This window comes from Tinamus guttatus, unplaced genomic scaffold (genome assembly GCF_059628265.1).
Source record: "Tinamus guttatus ecotype Peru unplaced genomic scaffold, ASM5962826v1 Tinamus_guttatus_pri_ptg000104l, whole genome shotgun sequence".
Lineage (NCBI taxonomy): Eukaryota > Metazoa > Chordata > Aves > Tinamiformes > Tinamidae > Tinamus > Tinamus guttatus.
The window spans coordinates 1,063,696-1,088,294 of NW_028288638.1; the positions used below are offsets into that span (position 1 = coordinate 1,063,696).

Here is a 24,599-nt window from a genome sequence, read left to right on the forward strand (position 1 = left end):
ACACAATACTCCAGATGTGGCCTCACCAGGGCTGAGTAGAGGGGCAGGATCACCTCCCTTGACCTGCTGGAGACGCTCTTCTTAATGCACCCCAGGATCCCACTGGACTTTTTGGCCACGAGGGCACACTGCTGCCTCATGGTACATAGATCATAATCTATGCTCATTGCCATACATTTCCTTGGAAAGTTCCTTTCTGTGTCTGCATTTGCCATTCCACTTTAGGTGTCACATGAATTCACTACCGAGCAAATGGAGGTAATTGTGAGTAATAACATTAATAGGGAACAAGGCAAGAAGGATTCTGCCTTAGCGCAGAAGGATCATATTTTTTATTACACTATATGCTACAGATTTGTGGGGAAAAAAAAAAAAAAAAAAAAACAGATGGGTTTTTGGCCACATGCTCAATTTTTCTGAAGTCTGAAAGAGAAGCAACAGTCATAAGATCAATAGTTCAATTTTAAACCATTCATTAAAGTTGCTCTTTTGTTTTTACAACTCCAGCTTCAGCATTTGAAGTGGCTGCCTTCCCAAGAAAAACGCGCTTTCTTTCTTTCTTTTAAGCACTTTAGAAAGCAGAAACAAAGGTACATGACAGTAAGATAAGAGTTTTACAGCAGAAAGGTATTGTCTAGTAATCTGATATTAAAAGCCCAGTAGGAGCTGAGTCACTTGACTGCTAATGCCTTGTTTGGCTCTAGAACCTTTTTAATCTCCATTTATTCCTTTGAAGCACTGGCATAAAAAGCCTTAAATAGTGCAAGAAGAATAGTGCACGGTAAAGTAATCATGGATTTGATCCTTCATTCCTTAGAAATATAGCTGATTTCTTATTTACCCAAGTATGGATGTCTTTACAGGATACAGGGTTATTGTTTTGAGTACAACGTCTAAACATTATTTTAAGATTACTAATCAAAGAATGATATTGCTCAGCTATAAATTATGACTATAACTGAAACTACATACATACTAGTCATGCTTTAGTTCAGTTTTCTTAGAAGATTGATGTCACAGATTTTTTTAAGTAGTATTTTCTGTTAAACCTTGAAAGTGTTAAAGTAAGTCAAGTTTCATGCCCAAAAATATATTGGAAACTGCTTTTATCATACCTGAAGTTTGAAAAAAAAAGTTACTGAAGATAGATTTTTCACCAAAATATAGATTCTCTCTCTGTAACTTCCTCACATGTTTTTAATAGAAGCAATATCTTTTAAATGTTAATTAATGCAACAGTCTTGTTTTTAAACACATAAAGAACTGCTTTATTAAGTACAGCTCTTCTTGATTTTAAGAGGTTATTACGACAGGTACTTTGGAAAAACAAGCGATGTTGTTGTTATTCCCCCACCTTCTCAGTCCATTTTTTTCCTCATTTCTCTGCCTCACTGGAAATGAAAGATGGGAATTTTCTTTAATGAAATCTAGATCAAAGACTAATCATGGGAAAAGGGAGAAAACTGACTTAGAAGGCCTTTGGATCCTATCTAAAGATGAGGGTGTAACATCTTCGGAATCCAATGGGCAGGTGTTTTGGCTCTCACGGCGCTTGCACAGGCGCTGCCCTTCTCCCCTCTCTCCTCCTGCCGGGTCTGTGCTCGTCACGCGGGAAAGGCGCCTGCACGGTGCTTGCTGGAGAGGCAAAACACATGGCCGCCACCTCTCCTGGCTGCCAGCACAGCCCTTAGGCACATCTGGCTCCTTTCCAGGCCACCTCGTTGACAAGGGACAGTAGGAGTGAAGTGACAAGCGGATGCTCCTTTGGCCTTCTCCTTAGCTCTGCTTGTCTCTTTCATTTAACTAGACTTGGAAATTTCTTTTGGAAGACATATTCTTACTCAGGTTAACAGCAGGCACCCAACTAAGGCACCTGAGCCAGAATTACAGCCACTGAGAAGAGACAAGTGGGCTGACTCATCCTTGAGGGACATGAGAGATCTCCTTGTTGCTGATGAACGTCTCCTTTCCTAAGTGCAGGCAGAAGCCTGGTCTCTTGAATTCCCCAAACCCATGCCAACAATCTCAGATTTGCTCAACCACACGTGCCTTGCAGACTGCCACGCTCAAAAGTGAATTAAATCTCCATGGAAGTTCCTTTGGAGTCAATGGACCTAATCTCAAGAAGAAGTGCAGCTGGACCTGTTTTTCCAAGATTTCTACATTTAAATGTGCTGTATGAAATTCTGTCCATTTTAAGTTGTCAAGTTCTGCTTTTCATTAGGATTGTAAGCCACTATTCTTCAAGTCAGGTGTTGCTTATTTACACTGTAAAACCTCCTTTGTGTCATCTACACAACAATTGATATCCCATGTGGAAAAAAAACAACCCCTCAAAGCAGAATATTGTTTGGAAAATCATCTTAGGTGAACTGCTTGCTCATTCTGACAAGATATTGGTAATATGACCAGAATAATTTCCCTACTTGGCAAAACTATTCTAAGCCAAATAGAATTGAGATATTGCAAGGAGCTGATGATAATTACATAAGGTCTAATGTATCTAAATGAGCCAAGGATATCTTTCATCAAGTCATTTATTGACCAGAACCAACTAATCTTACTGCATGATGGAACATACACTTTTGTTAGATACCAAAATGATTTAGGCAATATATCAACAATCACGTTTCTGAGAAGAAATCCTAGCAGAATACAGAGTGCATATGTTTCTTAAATCAGCAATGAAAGAGAAGCTGTGCTAATCACATCGAGTAGTGGGCACGTCGAGATCAACCAGGCCTTTGCTATAATGCGCAGTGCTCGTCCACCAGCCTCTCACACCTACTCTGTTCTAAAATACTTGGACCCAACTCTGAATTTCTTTTAAACCAAATGTCTTATTGAGGTCATCTCTCTGCAATAAACCACTGAGGAGATTCAATTTTGATGACATATTATATATGACTGATACTGGCAAAATGCGTTTTATTCGGAGGGACTATTTCACTTCATTCCTCTAAAAACTTTGTGAACAGAGTTTAAAACGTCTAATTTGGATTTCGACAAACTATCTGAGGAGCTAGTTTATGTAAGAAGGGGCTGGGGAAGGGAAAATATTAATGAAAAAATGAATGACAGGTAAGATAAACTTTATTTTCGGATCACATAAATTTTAAATGAAATAATTAAATTTTAAGCTTGTTAACATGGTATTGAAAGCTGGTGTTCTGGAAAGTAATATTTTCATTTATGTACTGTTATCAACAGGGCTTTGATTTTCTAGACTTTGAGTTTGTATGATCAGGTCTAATTTAGCAGATACTTGACAAAAAGAACAAAATTCTATGATGCTCTACAATTTAGAAGGGTGGGCATGTAAAAGTGAGGTTGGCTTAGTATTCTACTCCCATTTTTGATTAAAATTTTGTGATCCAGAAAGTAGTATAGTAGTAGCTAGGCATTACCATATCAATATGGTTCTAATTTTCTATGCTTGTTTACAGAATGATCTGTTGCATGCGAAACAGTGGTTTGATTCATATCCTGACTTATTTTGTGTATAAAAACTGATCTGAAGCACAAAGTCCCTCTTATTAAAGAGAACAGATGCTTTCTTTCACATATTTGTTATAAAAAATAAGTATCCAGATGAAACTTAACTACTATTTTTCTGAGGAAAAATGCTGTTTAAATTAGTGCTGTGAATTGCTAGAAAGTCACTCACTGAAGGGAACATTTCATTTTAGATTAAAAGAAAGATCTATGACATACTTGCCACCGAGGATGGCTTGGGGATTTAATAGTCCTCCTGTGTAGGAAAAAAAATTAAAAAAGGGGTTTAATTTTGTCACACCTTCCTTAGTGCATGTAGCAAGAGCCCAGATGGTGCAAGTCACAGTATAAACTCTGAGCTCCTGTCCAGCTGACCCTCAGTCCATTAAAAAGCCCTCTGAGTGCTAAAGAGATGGGAATAAGCTTATTCATTCACTGTGCATAACCACAGAAACTCCACACATCCAAGCTCAGTTCCACTTCCAGTTTATCTAACTCCATTTATTAGGACATCCTTTGGAAAGAACCCTTCAACGGATGCTTGCCAAAAGCAGGAGATTGAGACGAGCTGCCCTGCTTCCCCAAGCCCTAAGTCGAGTTCCCTGACAGTTAACAGCCCCCACTCAGCCCCTGATGAAACGAGCATATCCTAAGGGTTCTGATTCGCTCTGACTCTGCTCTTCATGAAAGGAAGGGGAAAATTCCCTTCTACATACACAGACAGCTTCGTTCTCAGTTTGTCTAGACTGGCCATCTTCTTGCTGTAGTTTTCACTGAGACATTTCAGACTGCTTTATAATCACTTCTAGAAAACTGTCCTATCTCTGCCCTAAAGCTCTTATCAATTGACTTAGAAATTCCCCAGTCCTTTGCAGGAAGGTGTTCAGGGCACCAGCCCTTGCCTGTGCACAGCACGAGCCTTGCACTTCTAATGCAGCTTAGCCACCCCGCTGAAATCCAGCAAGGAACTGTGAGGCAACACGTGCGTGCTCTGGTGGGCTGACTGAAAAACATCAATGCTGAAGATTCAAACCGCACTTCCCATAAACTCTTCCCTCGCGCCTAAACACTGAATTCAGAGCGAAATTAATACAGTCATCCAGAGCACCCTGATCTGAAACGGAGGAATGAAAGTTTCATGTATACTCTACATACACTTGAATATCAGCAATCAATTTGCTGTATCTCTTAAATCCTTACTAATTTTAAGATGAGCAGCATACAACTTCTTAGTTTGAGTTACTCATCTGGTGACTGTCTCCCTGTGAAGCCCTTGTGTTCTCTTCAAAGTGAAACTGGCCCTAGTGTTTTTATCCTACCTTGAACTTACTGTCATAAAAGGAAACATGGACACTCACTGGCCAGGGGACATTTTAAGTGGACATTTCATGTAACTACAGAATATTTCCATACATCCACAGTACGAAAAACATTTTTAGATGCATGCTATCCTGCACTGATTTTATGAACTGGGAGTGTAGATGCTTTAATGAATACTAGAGGATAATTTATAAATAGCTTGTCTAGTGAAAGATGTGAATGAGTAGTTCACATTATCTAAATGAAGTTAGCTTTCAAACACTGGAACTCATTCTAATACCAAATTATCATATCAGTTATGCCTTCTTTACAGTTTGAACTTCAAGTCAATCAGTGTCATTGGAGACCATTCTAGTCTTGTCAGCACCAGAATTTTTTTTTATCATCTGATGCCAGCCAAAAAGTCAAACTTAGCAAAGTCAGTTTAAAAACCAATTGGCAGCACTACCTTCTATGTGTCATTTAGATCACATGCACTTTATGGCTTAATTTGATGCAATACATTTTTTTTTCTTTTTATTCTCAGGTGATGAAGATCAATAGATCTTGTTTTTGATGTTGAGTGATGATTAGATAAATGCGTATCTGTATCTATGATTTGAACGAAATGCAAACTTGGGAATGAAAAATCCTTGAGAACTTTTGAATGGTCCATTCTATTTAGAAACAAACTTGATGAATAAAAAAATATATAGTTTATGATAGGTCTGAAATAATTAAGAAGTACACAGAACACAAACAAAATCAAAGGATTCAAATTCCTACATTGCTTTGTCCCATGTTCTGGCAGCAAAGCACAAGGTATCATTCTAGTTCTATCTCTAGATTGGGGCTGTTCCCTGAAATCATCGATAAAAATATGTGCAACAATCCAAACTTGGATAAAGTTGTTGAGGTTTGTTTATTTGTCCATCCCTAGGAGTCAGTACATATTTTTTTTTTATGTTACCTTTTTTCCCCGCTTCCTCGTGAGTGAGATCTATTATTATTTCAAGCATGGAATTACCCTAGTCACAGAAATTATGCTAGCTGACAATTTATCCCCAAAAATTCAGGCTGTAGGTATAAAGTCCATTTTGCACCTGATTGATTATATGTGTTAAATTCAATTAAAAAAAAAAAGCTCAAGAAATACAAAGCTCATATTTGAAGAGTGATTCTGTGTCTAGATCAGATTCCTTACCTGAAAGTATTTGTAGTATCTTTGTACACTGAGTCAGACTTCATAAAACTCCTTAACAGTCTAAGAGGCATTCAACTGCATACCAAGCGGCTAGACTGTTTTAATAAAGTGTGTGAAAACATTACTTTTCCTAAAAAGAAATTAGAGATCCATCATTTAAAATTCCATTGCCATCAGTTGTATTATAAAATCTGTTTTATGCACACCACCCTGTTCTTATTAAAGACATATATAATAACATATGTCCAGTTTTTAAATTTAAAACTCATTAACAAAAATGATCCATTTTTATTTTTAAAAAAAATTAAAAGGTGGTCAAAATATGCAACATGCATTAAGGACTGCAGGGAACCAAACATCTCTTGGTTCTCTAGTCTCATCCACAGCTTCTGGAGAGCTCCTCTCTGTACAAGATTTTTACTCATCTTGCGTAAAAACAGAAACTTGCATGTATGTTGCAAATGCTATTCCATTAAATTTCCCTCTGAAAAACATCAAGAACATTAAATGGAGGGAAGATCTCATCCTTGCCCTCAAGGCTTCCATACCTCTTCTTTCATAAAACATCAGGAAGATTTTACTCACATCTTTTCAACTCTTTAATGTCCCATTTCAAATATTAGTATGGATTTGCCCTCCAGAATACGTGGGAGGAGTGTTTATTTTTCCCCTCTTGCTCATCTACCAGAACCAAATGGATGAAGAACCTCAGAATTATTAGAGAAAAACATGGTGTATACTAGTATTGTAAGTACAAATTTGTACTATAAGTACAAATAACAGCCTATAGTTGTAAGTTATATTTTTCTTCTTGGGAAGCAGATTACTTTCTTAAATGTATGAGAGAGAAAATGTCAAACATGCCACTAAATTTATGCTGAAAATTCTCAGAGACATTCTCTGCACTATGTTTGACTTTGGGTCTTTGCTTAAACGAGACATTCGTCAATAGATTCTTTTCACTCCTACAGCCAGACTGGAAACAATTGTTTCTATTTCTTATAATTATGATAAGTTCTTATTTATAATTCAGTTGACAGTTCAGTGTTATTTTCTTTGTTTTTTACATTTCTGACCTTTCATTCAGTTGCTTGTATAAATCTTTCATGTAGCTGCTGCTAACAGTGCATTCTTAAAACATATCTGGGGCTTAACCTCCTACATCACCACCATCCACCCATGTATATGCAAGATACAGTGAACTTATGAGCAGTTCAGAGTGACACTGCATTCGCACCCACGTTAGGAAAATAAATAAGTAAATAAACCTGCGAAACTGATCCTGATGCAGTGTTTTGGGGAATATGTGCAGGGACGTGGCTGTATGAAAAAGATTGGCCTTTCCCCACTAGATTTTGACTCTGAGTCACGTCCCAGACTTTACACCTTTACTACGTCCCCCTCATAGAGCTTACTGTGTTGGTTTGATCTCCTTTTTCTAAATTTCCTCAGAGCAGCTTAAGGGTATTTTTATATCATAACTTTGTCGGATAAAATAATTAGACTTGTTTACTGATGTGACTGCATCTTCAGCAACCAAGCAGTTGAATTGAGAGTAGAAATATTTTCTGTGACAAAAATAACTCTGAAATAAATATTCTCTGTAAAAATAATGGAGGGAAGTAAGTGGAGAAAGGGAGGGTCATTTCTATAGGACTTGACTTAATGATGCTGTATAGTAAAGAGACTATATATGGCAATATATTCAGGAACTGGATAGTATGGAGACCAGTCTTAGCATCCAAAACGACATTCTATTCTGGCTTGAAACAGTACTGGAGACCATGATGGAACTGGAAGGAAAAGATGGTATCACTTCGTTGTGCTTGAAACCAGCAACCACCTTCCTCTTGCTTCTGCGAAGGCAACATTTTCTGCTCCTGTCTAACCTTCCTTCTGAAGCAGAATAGTAGGTTGAAAAAGGGATTTACAGAGAATAGAACAAAAAGGGAGAAATGTTCCACAGTTCAAGAACACCAACGAGGGGCAAGGACCAAATAAAGGAAGAGAAGGATCAGATCTCATGGCTCTTCAGTCTCTCTTTGTCCACATGAAAGAGAAAATTATCGACAGTGCTTCATAATCTGGTTGGGACAGATGGCACTTGTGCAGACAAAGGGAAAGGAGAAAACAATAGAGAAGACAGAAAATAAGTGAATGTAACTACCATCCTTTAATTCACAGTCCAGTGCACTAATGGTTCGAGGAATTTACAAGCACAATACAAAATAACTTCAAAGAAAAGGAAAAATAACAGGCTTCATTTGCTGTGTTCAGAGAAACATCAATCAGATTTCAAATAATTATCAGAGGAGGATAATTATTATCCATCTTTAACACAGCCTACCATCTGAATTGCTTCATTTTTTTATCAACTTCTCCTTTCTCTATTTCTTTGTACTATTATCCTTCTTATTATCTTAAGATTATCAATTAGAATTTGATGACAAGGAAAAGTCTTACTACTTCGATGAAATAGAATGGTATAAAATATTACTTCAGTTGGTTACAAAACTACTCACAAACTGACTTTGAAAGAACAAAACAAAACAAACAAACAAAAAAACACATACATTTATCTTGATATTATGTCCACTTTACCCAGCAGCGTCACTTTACCCAGGCTTACTCAAAAGGAAAGATCAGCATTACTCTATGTATGTCATCAATTCTGGCTAGCCCAGAGCATAAGCTCAACACAAATGTGGGTGAGACATAAGCAAATAATGCAAACACTCTGCAAACATAAAAATTGCTTTTCCCATCATGCCTACATCTTTTTTGGAAATGTTCCCCCCAGGAAGAGAAATATTTGTCAGGTGTTAAAAGTAGTAAGTCACAGAAGAGAAATGGCTGAAAGCCTTTCAAAATCATTAGGAACAAATAAAAGTGGGGACTCAAAGAAATTACTGTTTTATAACACAAGGATTTGATGCAAGTACCTTCTGTCATATACTGTCTAGCTACAATATTTGGAGAAGGCCAGAACACTTCAGAGTGTCCATGATATTGTTCTATCACTGATACTGATACTGATCTTCCTACACAGCAAGGAAGCAGAGCCGCTTCTGCAGCTCAGAAAGAAGTTTTCTGTCAGCGTACGGACTTTCTTTTACTTTTTTTTCTTCACTTGCTATCCACCTCACCCACTACCATTTAGAGATCGACATCTGTTTTGACAGAAGTCAGTAATGGCTTTATTACCAACCAACAGAAAAAGGATCAAGCTCTCACTGGCTAGTCATTCAGTGCCACGCTGTATTAAGCACATTTGGTAGGCCAACAGGAGCCTTCTCCATTGGTTCATCTGAAGTGATTTACAGTGGTTGAGAAATGGTGGGAATCTGAGAGATGACTATGCACTGAAAATGCATAGAAATTTTGCATAGTAATTAATGCATAATATGCACTGTAATTTTATTTAAGATATAGGAAGAGACATCACCTTGCTTCTACGTTGAGGAGAACAGGACCCTCAGTTGCAGCCAAATGATTGCTCTGTCTGGTCTTATAGCCTACCAGCTCCCTGCAGCATCTACAGCAGCCCAGCGCTCTTCTCCTGCAAGGGCCTGAGTAGCGAAGAGCACCTGAGTCCATTATACAAACTCCCCATAAGCAATGCTTGCACCTCCAAAGGAAGGATCTTGGGCTTTCTGACCATGTTCCTCCTTTTTTTTTTTTTTCCCCTCCATATTCTTAAAACAAAGCAAATTGCAATATCCTGGGGATCATCGTTTGAGCGGTAATGACTGCTACCAAATTCTCTCCATGTAAAAATAACAAAATGATTAGGTGAAGGAATTACAGACCTGAAGGAAAGCTAAAACCCAAGTATTACTTTACTTGTACAAGTTGATCCTCTGTGCCTCTTATGTCAAATTTTCTTTCTTCCTCCCACTGGTGTAGTCCACCCCCATGTCATTTATCATTTAGAAATAAAATAGGGCTATTTGGAGTGCAATAAATAAAGACTTCTAAAGGATGTACCTAATCAGTATAGCCCTTTATTTCCACATACTCCTCAGCTTCATGGAGTATATCTTTATTGTAGAGTTAATTGACACTTTCTTCAGAACAGCTTTGATTTTTTCATGTTGTTTCACCTTCCATTTGGCCAGTGACCCACTGACAAACAGGAAAAAAAATAAAAAAAGTAAAGAAAAAGCTCTTCAGAATTCATGCTGGACAAAAGCAAATACATATTGTCTTCTGCCAAGCACAGGACAATATGCAGAGAGCATGTCCACTTCACCTCCATGACCATGAAGGTTATAATGACTTGAAATGAGGAATGTAGAGAGGAAAAAAGTTATTTATAGGCAGCATAGTACAGGAACTGAGAGCATGGAATCATTTGATTAATTTGGAAAGAAAAGGCAAAGTTTCATTATAAAAACAACAGTCTTAAGCTCAACTCTTTACAAACACACATACAAAAAGACAAATTATGTTAGAATTTTTCAAAAAATTTCAATTATTAATTTGAAAAATCCTCCAAAACTGGGTTTACATCCAAAGATTTTCTTGGGCAAAAAACAAAGTGATTCGTTCTGAAAATATAAATAAAAGATATTTCTATTTTCCATTTATATTCAAACATTAAGTAGATCTGTATAATATTTGTTTGTGTAATGATCACAACAAGGACATCCATATTTACATTCTGTAACTAATCTATTTTATATAATCTGGTTTTTATTAATGATGGATCTAGGCTGCTCAGCAAATAGCACTTCATTCCTTTCATTCTAATCATGTGACTTGAAAATGAAGTATTGGAACATACATATAACATGTCCTGGTGTGCTGTATTAATACTAAGAGTATTACCTAAAGCATATCCTCTATTTTACTGTAAGGATTTCTTCAGGGATTGGTAATCCAGGAGTCTGGGAGGTTCAACCTCCTCGGAATCTTTGTTAGCTTGGAAAACTGTTCAGCTTGCAGCAGGTTAGCACAAAGCACGGCACCTGGTAGAGCACTGCCCGCCACCTCTCTATGCACTTCCCTGCTTTGATAACAAATCACCTAATGCAAACAGGATTTCCTGTTTCCCAAGCATATCAACCTTCATTCAGCAAAATTTAACATAAGATTTCACTTTTGAAAGGTTTTTTTTTTTTTTCCTTTTTAATAATGAAATCATGAACAGCAATCAGTGTTTGCTGATTTGGTACTAAGGATTATGATAAGAAATTATTTGGAGATTTTGCCGTGATGATTCATGCTGACTAGTACACGATTCCATGAGAGCAGTGGAATTAATTCCACAGCAGATAACACTAACATGAATAAGGTGGCAAAACCTGGCTCCTTTGTTTGTTGCTGTTGTTTTTGTTACAGTGCATAATGTGTTATTTGGTGGAGCATTTCTGAGCTGCAGTCGTGGCCCAGGGCTTCATTCTAATAGGCACTGGCAGAAAAAGATGCTTTGATTACGGAGTAAAAATATATATCAAATGATTGTTTGAGTCATTCCATGCTAAACAATAGAGTTCTTCTCTGTACTCCAGGTGTCGGGTACTAATCAGAAGCCTAAACACCCTGCAGAAGGAAGGGAGGAAACCTGTGAAGATTTCGCATGACTGATGTACAGCTACTCTTCTGAAATGTGCTACTTTCTGTTTGAAAAACAAAACTGTAGGAGCAGTGAGTTGAATCTCTTTATTGAATCTTGCTTAATAACGTCACATTGAAAAAGAAAGATGGGTTTCATAATGTCGTCCCTTTCTTCCACACTCTGCAATTTGATCAGGTGAGGGTAATCATATTCTCAAATGAAAAGTGGCACAGCACAAGAAGGCAAATGTAGGACATAATATCTGCTCTGTACCTTAGAGATGCACAGATCTGGTCAGCTGTTGTAGCATCAATGTCATTTTCCTCTGGCAGCTTTTTAAGAGGGTAGGATGTAGGATTGTTATATCATCTAGGACACTGTTTTCTTCAGATACTTTTCTTAGCTGAAAAGGATAGACTTAGTGCTTATACTCCTCTGGGCAATAACAGCAAATGTGCATATTTTGCTAAAAACACAGGTTTTGTATTGCACTGTTTTTGAAATGTTTGCTGTTGTTCTTTGTCATGGGGCCTTGCACATGTGTCATACATGACAGAGTTGGCGGCAATGCCAATACCTTGCCATAATTTCCTTATTACTATGATCTACTTCCTTTATTCATATAAAATATAAAGAAAATGAAAGTCTGCTTTATAAGGTGTCTCTTCATGAAGGCTTCACTGTCCAGCATTACCTTAATGCTCTTCTAATCAGTTCGTATGAGGTATATGTATGAGTTTCAGTTAAGCAGGACAAATACAGGGAGATTCTCAGAGTTGAATCAAGATTTGAACGAATAAAAACAAAGTGCATAAACCTTATGCATTGTCCACAAAATTATGTTAAGGTTGCCCAGCAAGTTTAGAGCTATTTTCATTCAGAAAGAAGAAAAATTGAAATCTTTTTCATTGTACGTTACATCTACTGCTGATGACAATAGCTATTACTCTGCATGAAGTGCAGAGATGCAAAATAACTTCATGATCAATGCTAATCCTGAAAAAGAAGACTGATATACATGAGGTACTAAAAGTTTTCACAGTACAATATTTCCTAGTGTAAAGGCATGAAATACTCAAGCACTGGCATTCCTGTAAGTTCCATGTCATTCCTGGCATGGTTAAGTACTAATGATTTAAGTTGTCCTCACTTGATCTTTGAGGTAGAAAGAACTTAAGCACCTTAAAGCCTTTCAACTTCTATGACTTTTTTTCATCACAAAAAAAAAAATAAATAAATGTAAAGACAGAAGCATACATTTCAAAGAAATGGAAATAAATAGCTAGTATAAGAAAGGTAATTGAAAAATCTGTATTTAGACGGCTTTAAATGCTAATCACTGATATTCTAGTATAACTCTAATGCAAATTGGTCAGATTTCAGTCTTATGGGTGATATGCATCAGTATGAGAGAAGGAAAGCTCTATAAAAGTTTTGATAGGAACATTTATGCAAACGTTTGATTATACCAAAAGGGAAAAAAAAAAGACCGTAACATCTCTGTGGCATAATAATAATAATGATTTGATACACTGTCCCATCCAATTAAGTCTTTAGCCTGTGACAACCATATGTCATGTTTTGTTCTACGCAGATTGGACTCTTCTCCTGCAGTGCTTAGGCACTTCCACACGACCTTTCCTCGGCTTGCCCCGAGCAGCGATCCCCTGGCGCTGAGCTTTTCCATTGCAAAGAGGACTGGCCCTTCACGCCCACCTTCCACAAGTCAATGAAGAGCTCTCATACAATCACTGGCCCCGAAACTGATGCCAGGGCACTGTCTCCCTGCACAACCCACCTGCAACTCAAAACTCACAGCACATTTTTACCCTAGAGAAAAGATGCAATAAGGTTCTCCTGTGCATCCTATACTCTGTCCCAGGCACCCAAGAACTCATTTCCTATATTCCTGATCAGCTCTAAATAGTTTGAACGTTAACACTTAATTTAACATTAACTTATTAAAATATGTCAAGTGCATACACTTGTCTGTAGCCTCACCTTTGATCTGAAGATCTGCCATGGCAGAGTTATGAACCAGCAGACCAGGTTCGGAAAAGGTGCTTGGAAAATACCTATCAGACTACAAGGCATCTCTTCCTCCTATGAACATTGCACATGCATGGCTGGGAAGAAACGAACACCCTAGATTCATTTAATGCAGGATCTTTAAAATTCTTTTAAAAATGGATCATCATGAACACATTACAAATCCTGAACTATGTTCCTAACCATTACTTGATCAGAAATGTATACCACAGGATTTTTTTTTTTTTTCAGATTTTCGGTTATTGCCTGTTTCCACTTTCAAATTCACCCTAAAGGACTCATGAAGTAATTTGTCCCTGCCTGAGAAATATTCCCTATCCCAGATGAAATCACAAGGGTAGTCTCAAAATTTAGCAATGATGAGATGCAACTCCCAGTGAGATTCTGTCATCTACAGGCAGGCAAACAAGGGAACTTCATTACCTGTTGATAACAACACATCTGCACAAGTGAGTTCACATATACAGCCCTCTAGTCTATAGGGGTGTATATGCGAAAGAGTATTTGCATACTCCATCTCTCAAAGGCTTTAACTTATTTTTAAATTAGATGTTAATATTTTCATGCTAGCAAAAATATTTTAAAATAATATTTAGAGTAATATTTTAAAATGTTTTTGTCAGCATGTAATTATGTCATTTAATTTACAAGTCAGAATTGAAATATTAAATAATGGTAACTTTATACCTGAACTTTGCAGTCATTAAAATCAAGAATATAGGAAACACACGTCTTTCTACTGCCATCCTACCATTCCATTATCAGAATCCTAGCTGCATAATTTTGAATCTAATATGTGCCTATGACTATGGTTGTCTCATTTCAACTAAGAGTTTAATCAGACATTTAGCATTACCAAAGATTTAGTCAGAAATGTCTAGACTATGATTCCTTTTATTTTAAAGTACATGTTTTAATGCTTATTTGCATATGGATGTCCTAATGAGTTGTTGCTAGTCTCTACATCATTTTGAAAATAATTATTTTCTACACATTTTCAATATTAATGGTGTATTTTCATTTACTCCTTAATGGACATTTAAATTCAGGATTAAGTACTTAGTACTAAAGTACTGAACTTACTTAGTACTAAGTACTGAACTAAGTACTAAATAGTAGCCATAGTAGCTGTACTTTTTAGAATGTAAGAGTTCCATCAGAAAAACGCGAGTGCTCATGGAAATTTTTAAAGAACATTTTACCAAACATTAAAATATGTATATGAGAATCCCCAAAATATAGGAAATTTATATATAAATATATATACAAATATAAGAAAAAGGATGCAAGGTTTAATTTATGTATGGAAAAGATAAGGACAATTAAAGTGAAATAAACAACTGGAACAACAAATCAAATCAAAGTTTTTGGAAAGAAATGGGGGCAGAAAGGAGGTGAGGAATAAAAGGAGCCAACCGAAGGATTGCAAGGGGTACAACTGCCAATCATGTAGACAAGACAAAAGCATACAGTCTTAGGCAAAAAGCAAGACTGCATACTTGGGTCTGAAGGAGGCAACAAAACAATTCAAATTCCAAGAGTAAGGGAGAAAGATGTTAAAAGGCAGCTAACAGGGCCAGGCAGTTTTAAACCAGCAAGGTAGGCTGTGTCTGAGAGCTTGCAGAAGGCAGAGCAAGGGTCTCTACGCAAGCGTATGGCTGCTTTTCATCACTAACTCTCGCAACACTGAGGAAACAGTAAATGAACCCTATTAATAAGAAACTTGAAGAGGTAAATGTATTTATAACGAGACATCCTCATGCTATGGAGGTCTCACTGTTTTTTTTTTTTTTTTTGCTTTTTTTTTCTTCTGAGCTGACAAACTTGGATGACATATGCTGGCATATGCTGGCATTTATATCTGCAATGGCACATGTTGTAAAAGCACACATTTTCAGTGCTGAGAGCAGTTGACTGACAGTGTACACTATTTTACATGTGATTTTGAATTATTGTAAGTATGATCTACTAAATATTTCAAAGTATAACTGTAATAAAAAAAAAGTCGTGTTCAGTGACACCCATTGGAAATTTAATTTTCAGCCTGTCATTATTTAACATTTTTATTACAGACCTGTGGAAAAACACAGAGTATTTGAAGTTGAAGCTCACCTGAAAAGAAGTTTACATAAGACAAGCTTGGGACACCTACACCAGCTGGTGGTAGGAAACATCACGTATTTTAATACGGCCATACGCAAAGCCATAAATCTCGGATAAAAGTCAGAGCTCCAGCCTGAGGCTTCAACGCTGGGAAGAGGTGGGCCAAAAGCTCAATGTGTAAAGCAGTTGAAAGTTGTAACGTGGCTGTCTGAAAACCAGATCACAGAAGATGAGATCAGTGATCCTTCTTGGCCTTATAACCTATGAATAAGTAGGTTTGGGATCATGACTCACTCACAGCATTCTTTTGACACATTTTTTTTTCCAGATGTACAGTATATAAGTGCAATAATTGTTTCTGTAGAAAAATGAATCCTAGCATCATCCATAATATCTGATTACCTGATTTAGCAGGCCGTGATTATGGCACAGCAATTAAGTGATGAAGGAATTTCAGTTGAGTTATTACCTATGTACCTAGCCTTCACATACGGATGAATTAATCAGGAATCGATGAAGACAATCTCCCTTAGTTTCAAGCTCAGCAAATTGCTGGATATGGTGATGAATCAGTGAAAATCTGAGAGAAGTCAATGGAAGGTTTACAGCTGCAGGGAAGGGTGGGAAGAGGGCAGAGAGTGCAAGGAGAAAGATTATTAATGAAATGAGAAAGAGGGTTTGTGAGAAACTGCAAAGAAATTACAGAGCAGAGGGAAAGAGGGGATGTGGAGGCTTGGGTTTTTGGAAGAAGGCTACGAGTGTGATGCATACGGCCTCGTATCTATAGGGAACTCAGCTATCATGTCTAGTAGCCTGGCCACACTGGGAGAAGGCAGATAGGACATCTATCAGCTACCTGCCAGTGCCCTGTAGCTTAATTCCTTTGGATGCAAAACTGAGGGGAAGTGCATTAGAGAGGACGACTCAGAACGGAGCCCGTCCTGGGCCGGGGCAGCCGCTGCTGACTCCTTTTCTCAGAGCTGCCCCCTCTTCCCCTGGCAGTGGGCGGGCCAGGCCCTGCCTCTTCCCCCACATGAAGTGAACATGTTGCAGTCATTTCTCATACCTTCCAAAATTGTGGGAGGCCATCAGTGGCAATCCTTAATTTTTAATTTAGGGAGTTGTTTTGATTTGTTTGATAATTGTGGGAGGCCATCAGTGGCAATCCTTAATTTTTAATTTAGAGAGTTGTTTTGATTTGTTTGATTTTTGTTTCTGGTTTTGTTTGTTTTGATTTTCCCTCCTCTACATGAAGACATGCATATTGTATCTGGGTGCAGGGGCAAAAATAACCTAGACAGACCCTCTTTATGTCTCGAAGACAGCCCAGGTAGAATCTAGAGACCTCAGCAAGGCACTTGCATTTGAAAACTGGCTCAATGGAGAATAAGTTTAAAGCTTTTTGGAGAGATAGATAGGATTTTTTTCCCAATTCAATCATACTCCTGCAACCATTTCCCTCAGTGTAAAGGAGTGAAATCACATCCTGATTGAACTGCATTACGAGCTATGTATCAGGAACATTATCCCAGTGACATTTAAAGCCAGTACATATTCCAGGAAAATGTAAAATACACTGGAATTCCTTTGGGGGCTGTGTTGCCTCCCACTGCATTAGGCCAATATACTTTCCATTAGGTCCTGAGGAACCCTAGTAACTCTTCTCTGCCCTAGCTGGCAACCTTTGCGTCAGAGACTTGCTCTAAGCTCTTAAGAAACAGATCCTTGCAACCTACCTGTCTCAGATCCATGTGCTCAGGGCTCACCTCTCATTCTTTCCCACTAAATTCCAGCTTTCCCAAGCATTTAAAATAAATATATATGCTATGTGAGCAATCTGAGACATAGCCATGGCTTTATTACCACTTAGGTGACAAAAAAAAAATGGACAGTGGCACACTTCTGGATTTAAAATAGGCAAAAAATACATATAGGAAAGTAAGTTCCTACATATAAAAAAATAGAGAAAGCAGAGAGAAATATAGCAGGTACATGACTGCTTGCCCTGAGTATGAGAAGGTTATGAGATGTTCAATGATACACCAGTGTTACAAAATCAAACAGAATTTATATCTTATATTTAGACAGATATCTAAACTGGTCATTTCTATAATTAGGAGTCGCTTTCTCCTCTTTGAGAAATCTCTCTGAGTTTCTCTCAGAACTTGGAATATTCCTCAAAAGCAAATGATAAATGTTCAGCTTAAAATGTTACATTTCTTTCTGGAATAAAAAAGAATCCTTTGGCTAAAACAGTTCAGAGAGGAGTTCAAATATTCTTGGGCTAATGGCAATGAGCAATTTATTTTATTTACACATGTAAAGTTGTAACCCAATGTTAGCTTTTACTGATACAAATGCAAAACTCGTAATGGAGTTCCTAGCTAAATAGATGGATCTTATATTATTCACTAATTTATTTAAATCACCTTTTTGGAAGTGTTCATACAATTAGAAATAAAACAATTGACAAATGTGTGAAATGGTGGTATATTAACATCAAATTACGAACCAGGAGCTTAAATGAATCTTCCAGTCCTTCAGTGGTTTTAGCACGAGCACAAAAAATAAATGTCTGCATGAACTGTCTCTTCAGGAGTCTGTAAGTCAAAAAAACCTACACTTCGCTGAGCAGAGGAAAAAAGCAAATGCCAGAGACAATGTCCAGTCTACTCTGAACTATCAAGCAATCAGGCTTATGGACCAAATAGGAAACAGTCGGCTACTGCAGCGTGTGAGATTACTGAGACCATTTCCCAGGCAGCAGAGGTCTTTGCAAAGCTTCTGATTCTTTTTCATCACTTCACTCGCAAAACAGACTTTCAAAAAATCCTTCTTAATTTTGTTTTGGTTGGATAAAGATTCCAGATATTCAGGCTTCTTGCCTTTTCAGAGCTACCAAAACCTAGATGTGCGTAGAGTTCTTTCCAAATGCCAATGTCAGCCTGGAGAATGTTCTCAGATCTCCGACAGCTTCAAAGCTAGGATTCAGAATGGCCCAAGACAACTGACTAGTGGTTACTGCAGTACGCTGCATGCCACAGCTACATGTATAACACTTTCAGTAGTTAGCTGGTGGTCTCAACATTAGATATCTACACAGTGCCAGTAAGTAACTAAATAAATGAAGTGCAATACAGATAAAATCAATATTAGTTCAAAGGCTGATATTTAAAGACCCTTTAAATCATTTCCAGTATCTTATACGAATAGACTGTATACCAATAGACTGAATCATGAGCTTCTAAATGACAACAAACTTAACTATATTACTCTTAAAATCAATACCACAACTCTTACTTGCTTCAGTGGGAGAACATTCAAGCTACCAGGCTGCGCTCACCCGCAGAGAAAGGGCCCATGTCCATGTGGGCAGAAAAGAAGTGTGATGATTTAAACATAGACTTCTAAATTAAAAAATATTAAAAAAAAAAAAAAAAAGCTAACCAACTCACACAGAGTTTCATCTGGTAAAGAACTAGACTAATATGGCTTCCCTAATGTTATCTATTTAAGTTACTGAAATCATGAGCATGTTTGCAAGTCCCTGCACCGTTGTAAGGCCTAGAGTGAATGGCATTTATGAAATTCAAGCATAGGCGGTGGCACACCTCCAGATTTAACTAGTTATCGGTGTTATCACCTAGTTATCACCTGTAAGTCAAACTATTCAGCGATAGATCAGTACTTTTTTTTTTCCTGCGTTATTCCATATTATCGCTCCTGAATTTGAAAATAACTGAACCAAAACCACGAGCAATGCAAAAATAAGAACCCGAGCAAAGGGCCAGTTCTTAATGCATTAACTCAACGACATCAGTGACTGATTCACAGCGCATGACCTTAGCAAACGCAGAACCAGACTTTCTGTATAGAGAAATGTACGCAACCAGGCTGGGTGCAATGTTGCATTCATGTAAGCTAAAGACTCTGAAATTCTGGCTTTTTAAAAACAGTTACCCAGAACATTATAATTGGTTCAATGCTGTTAAATAAATGAGTTAACAAAATGTTTCTCTTTAAAATGTTCATTTTATTATATAGTGGCACATATAACTGGTCTACCTTTGGTCTCCTTTTTAGCCCCAAAGTTATAAATTTAAGTAAAAACAACGCAAGAAAGAATGTGCTTAATGTTCTGACATCACACGCTCTTTAAGGGAATTTAGGCACTCACTCAAAGCATATGCTTTGATACCCAAGTTACAAGATAATTAGATATTAAACCTCAAATAAATTTTTTCTGATATACTTGAAACTCAGTTCTGAGGGATCTCTGATTTTAGATCCAAGCAATGGGACCTAAACAAGGGAATGTAAACAGAGGCAACACGAACACAACTGAGACTCTTTTTTCTGACTTGTAATTCACTATATTTCACAAAATAATATTTGTCTAAAAACTTATCTGAAAGACAGCTACTCCCAAATGAAAGTGCATGAAAGTGCACAAAGGAGATCCCCTATCCTCACTTGCACCTCATCCAAACACCAGAATTTGGAAGTGCATATTCTCTAATTCTGTTTTTCACAAGATCCCTGCAATCAAGTTTCTTGTACAGTGCCTTGCTCTTTCAAGAGGGACATTACACTTCTAAAATATTTACCCCACTATTAATAAAGAAGGAAAGTGTAGGTGTGCAGCTGATGCAACAACATACATATTTTTGTATATAGGCAAAACTTGATTGTAGCTGCTCCTGTAAATTTCTTCATCGATTGCTGTGAAATGAGATTACATTCCAAATACAGCATTGGTGAGGGACCTACTGTAAAGGCATTAAAAGTATCAGAACTTTAACAAAGTCTTAGCTGTTCAATATTGATCATTGTTTGCCTTAGATATAAACAAACACTACTGAAAATAGAGCATAGCTGTGAAACATAACTATTCCTGAAAAGGGATGGTGACCCACTAAATGAATCCCTTAAGCATTCTCATTAAGAAGACAAAGTGCTACTTGGTTTTCTTAATTTTTTTCTTAATGAGAACACGAGCTAAATTTTCTCTATCCAGAGCCATATTGTTATTATTCTATCTTTAAGCCACGTTGAGGTCTATAAAGTATTAAATTTCTATTTTCCATGTTACTTTTTATCTTGTGATGACCTCTCCTGGTTGAGCTGTTCATTAGCCTTGATTCCATAAGTTAGGAGTGTTTTGGTCCCTTTGTGCTTATTGCCAAAAAAAAAAAAAAAAGAGAGAAAAAAAAAGAAAAAAAGAAATATGAAGAATTTATTTCTGAGGTATAAAAGATATAACTGTCAATAAAAAAATAAAAATGATAAAAATGTGTAAGCTATTGTATCACTGTGCATATTTATTGCATTTCAAAATGGACTTGCAGCACCCAGTTCACCTTGAGAAAAAAAAATGAATGAGATTCAAAGATTTCTGTATGATGGGTTCTGAATCAGTATTACTGACAAACATCATTTTAGTGACAGAGACATATTCAGTGACACTGCAAAGAAAACAAATATTTGAGACAGAATATATTCACATAATCAGGCCTAATACTTTTATTTCTGAAAGCTATCTTTCCTATTTGAGTATGCTCAATATGAGCATGCTGTAAGAAAATAATGAGTAAGTCTGAGCTCATATGTAAAGATTAGTAGGATACCGTACTCCATGAATCCTGTATGCGTTTTAAATGACTGTACAAAAAAAAATTGCTGTTGTTACTCATTTCAGGCTCAAAACATTAAGTAGGGATGGAAGACAAAATCAAAATCTGAGGGAAATTAGTTGTACATCAACATTACATTTCACACTTCTTTTTTTTAAACTTCAAAAGTATTCCCACTATGGTCTCCAAAATCAATTGATCACACACAAAGATATGCTAAAAAGACCCAACTTTCTTCTCAAAGAAAAAGTAAAAAAATCTTCAAAGGGATTTATTTACAAGCAGTTGGACGACAAGCAATGCAAGAAAGCAGAGCACAGGCATTGCTTGGTAGCGATGCCAAAGTGTGCCACAGGATAACCAGGTAAGCAGTGTACCAAAACTCCCTGACATAACACATGAGTTCCATTTCACATGGGACCAGTTCACTAGCATAGGTGGGTCTTTGAAAAAAAATAAGTATTTTGCAAATCCGGTAGCATGTGCTGTTTTTGTAATTATAAGATCAATGTGAACTTGTAGCTATGTGTCTGTTTCCAGTAAATATATCAATCTCCTTTTCACTTTCAGGAGTGAATCAGAAATGAAAAGACATAAGGAGCATAGTGTATATGCTGTGGGAAGGTAAAATTATGTGAAGAAATATTTGAATGGCTGAAAAAAAGTCTAGAAATGGAAATGCATATCAGTAAGTTTGAACTGAGATTATATATGTCCATATGTCCTCCTCTTCATAGAATGGCTACTATTACCGCTAACTTCTCAACTAACTTCTTTGAAAAGTTAAACACTTTTGTACTAGGTAACCAAATGGTGGGTCATTTTCAACTTCAACTACAGCCACTAGTTACTGAATGACAAAAAAAAGCACTCCAAATTCTGTTACAGAAAAGGAATGCAGTGAACAATATATTCCAAGAACAGGTTTTTGATAACCTAGGGCGTAAATCTTTTTCTTGTCTGCAACTGTTATGCACAGTGCTCTAGAAATGATAATGGAGATATAATATTCAGAAGAAAAATTACCTGACCAGTCAAGACCAAGTAGTAAGAGCAAGTCCTAGGTCTATACCTAGAACTGATAGTGTTCCTAAATTAATAGCGAAGAAGAAGAAAACAACCTAAATCTATATCCTATAACCTCTGAGGCGGTAACACAATCTGCCATCATACAAATAAATACCTAAGTGTGGACAAATCCTGAAGCAGTAACACTGCCTTATTTTCTGAAGGTATCAGATGATAACAGATAAAAACCCAGGGAGAAAAGTATAGAAACTCTCCAGTTTCCTAATATTGCACTGTCCATTCTCCCTGCTCTCCCCCACCAAATAAATAAAAGCAACGAACCATACCCACCTCCATGCAGTATACACATTCCATTCTAAGACAATCCCCAGCTTGGCAAGTACAACAAGCCACTTACATGACATACACACAGCCCATACACACATTTATTCCTCTGTGAGCAACAGAAGAAGTCAGCAGGAGTGTCTGTTTTTGATAAATCTATAAAATGCTCTGCTTCATTTCAATACACAATTCCAAAATAGTTTGGAAATGGCAAACACTTTCCTGGGGCTGCTAAGAAACCACTAAATACTTAACACTGACATCTACCTGCAAATGTTTTGCTGGAAACTACAGCTCCTTGCAACATTAAAGATTTGACCAAAAACACATTGATATCCACGGATTTGCTGGCATCTCTGCTCTGACAGAACTGGTCCCTGGATAGGTGCTCTGCACTCTTCCAGACTAAAGTTCAGCATTTCCTCAAATGCTTCATCATTTCTCTGCTACTTCTCCCTCCCTAGGAGGGAAATGACTGGTCGGTTCCAAAATAACCTTTGCCCATTTATTATGGGTAGCAGAACTTCACTCTGAAGAAAAGCTGTCCTGCTTCAGCTCCTTTTCATCAACTCACTGTCACTCCTTCCTCTCCATGGAAGAGGAAATTTTCTCTTGCTGAAATACCCTAGTTTCCAATTCTCCTTGATAAAACACTAGTTATGGAAACTGCTAGGTCTCTTCTTTTCCTTCAGACAAAAGTAGAAGTGAAGTACTTGCAAATACAAATTGCACACTTTATAAGCAGAGTAAAAAACAAACAAACAAACAAACAAAATAACAAACACCCCCCCCACACACAAAAAACTTTAAACATCTTTTATCCAATTCCCTTCCCCTTCTGACTCCATTGCAGAACCAGTTCTGTATTATGGAGCAGTTCTTTCAACTTTCAGCATCAGCTGCCACCAGCCTCCCTGAACACATCAGCAGTAGGGAAGGGAGGCTCTGATGAGAGAGCGCCCTGGGCACAGCAGCAAAGCTCAGCGCACACCTACCCAAGCAAACACACACAAAATCAACTGCAAGATTCACCTCCGGAGGAAAAACAAACACCCTCCTGGAGTTGCAGGAAGACCCTGCTGTCTCATGGCAGAGCTTGGAAACATGCACGGTTCTTTGCGAAAGCTACTTACGAGATGCAGGGAGAGCAGTCCTGGCTCTGCAGCTGATGCTGCTGAAAATCCAGAGGAAGAGAGCTGCCCTGCAGCCAGCACGGGTAACCACGACCATCCTTCACTCCCCCGCTCCTGATACTCCAAATGCGAGACTCGCTTCTCTCCACTTTGCCCCCTTCTCGCTCGCTCTCCTTCTCCTTCTCGGAGGAGGAGGCAGGGAGGTAAAAGGGGCAGGGCTTTACCTTGGGGTAGAAGCCAACCCTACTCTTCGCCTGCTTTCTCTGCGTTTGCAGCAGCAGGGTAAGTCCCAGGACTTTCCTTTCCCTTATCGCTCTATGCGTGTGTGTATGTGAGTGCCCCCTCCTTCTCGGAGGAAAAAAAAAAAAAAAGAAAAAGAAAAAAGAAGAAAAAAACAACAATAACAACAAAAAAAATGAAGTATCAAATAACAAGGTTTGTAGGAGGAGAGAAAAATCAAAATCAAAGCAAGAACCCTCAAAAAGAAAGGGAAGGGTGGGGGTAAGGAGGGAAAGGGAGATGGGGACGAAGGCAAGGGAGAGCGGAAGAACAAGCTGTTGGTGCTGCTAGGCTGCCGTTACTGCTAGCACTGCAGCTGAGCCCTCCTTCCTGCCCAGCGCAGCGCTGCCGAGAGGAGCTCGCACCACCCTCCCCGCTCACATATATATACACAGGGTGCCTGGGAGCCAAGCACACGCACAGCGCCCGGGAGAGGGAGGGAGAGACACTCCCGCAGCAGCGGCCAGCCTCGCAGCCTCTCTCCTCACGCA

At 37.8% G+C, this 24,599-nt stretch overlaps 1 protein-coding gene across 1 annotated transcript in view; it reads right to left on the reverse strand.

Annotated features, from left to right (window-relative positions):
- The window catches only part of LOC104565350 (contactin-associated protein-like 2), a 971,843-nt gene extending 947,669 nt beyond the window's left edge, over positions 1 to 24,174 (reverse strand). The window contains exon 1 of the mRNA XM_088520855.1: positions 23,830 to 24,174. Within this exon, the coding sequence (XP_088376981.1) occupies positions 23,830 to 23,926 (97 nt within the window). The 5' untranslated portion in view covers positions 23,927 to 24,174. The remainder of the gene's footprint in view (positions 1 to 23,829) is intronic.
- Between the last annotated feature and the right edge of the window lie 425 nt (positions 24,175 to 24,599).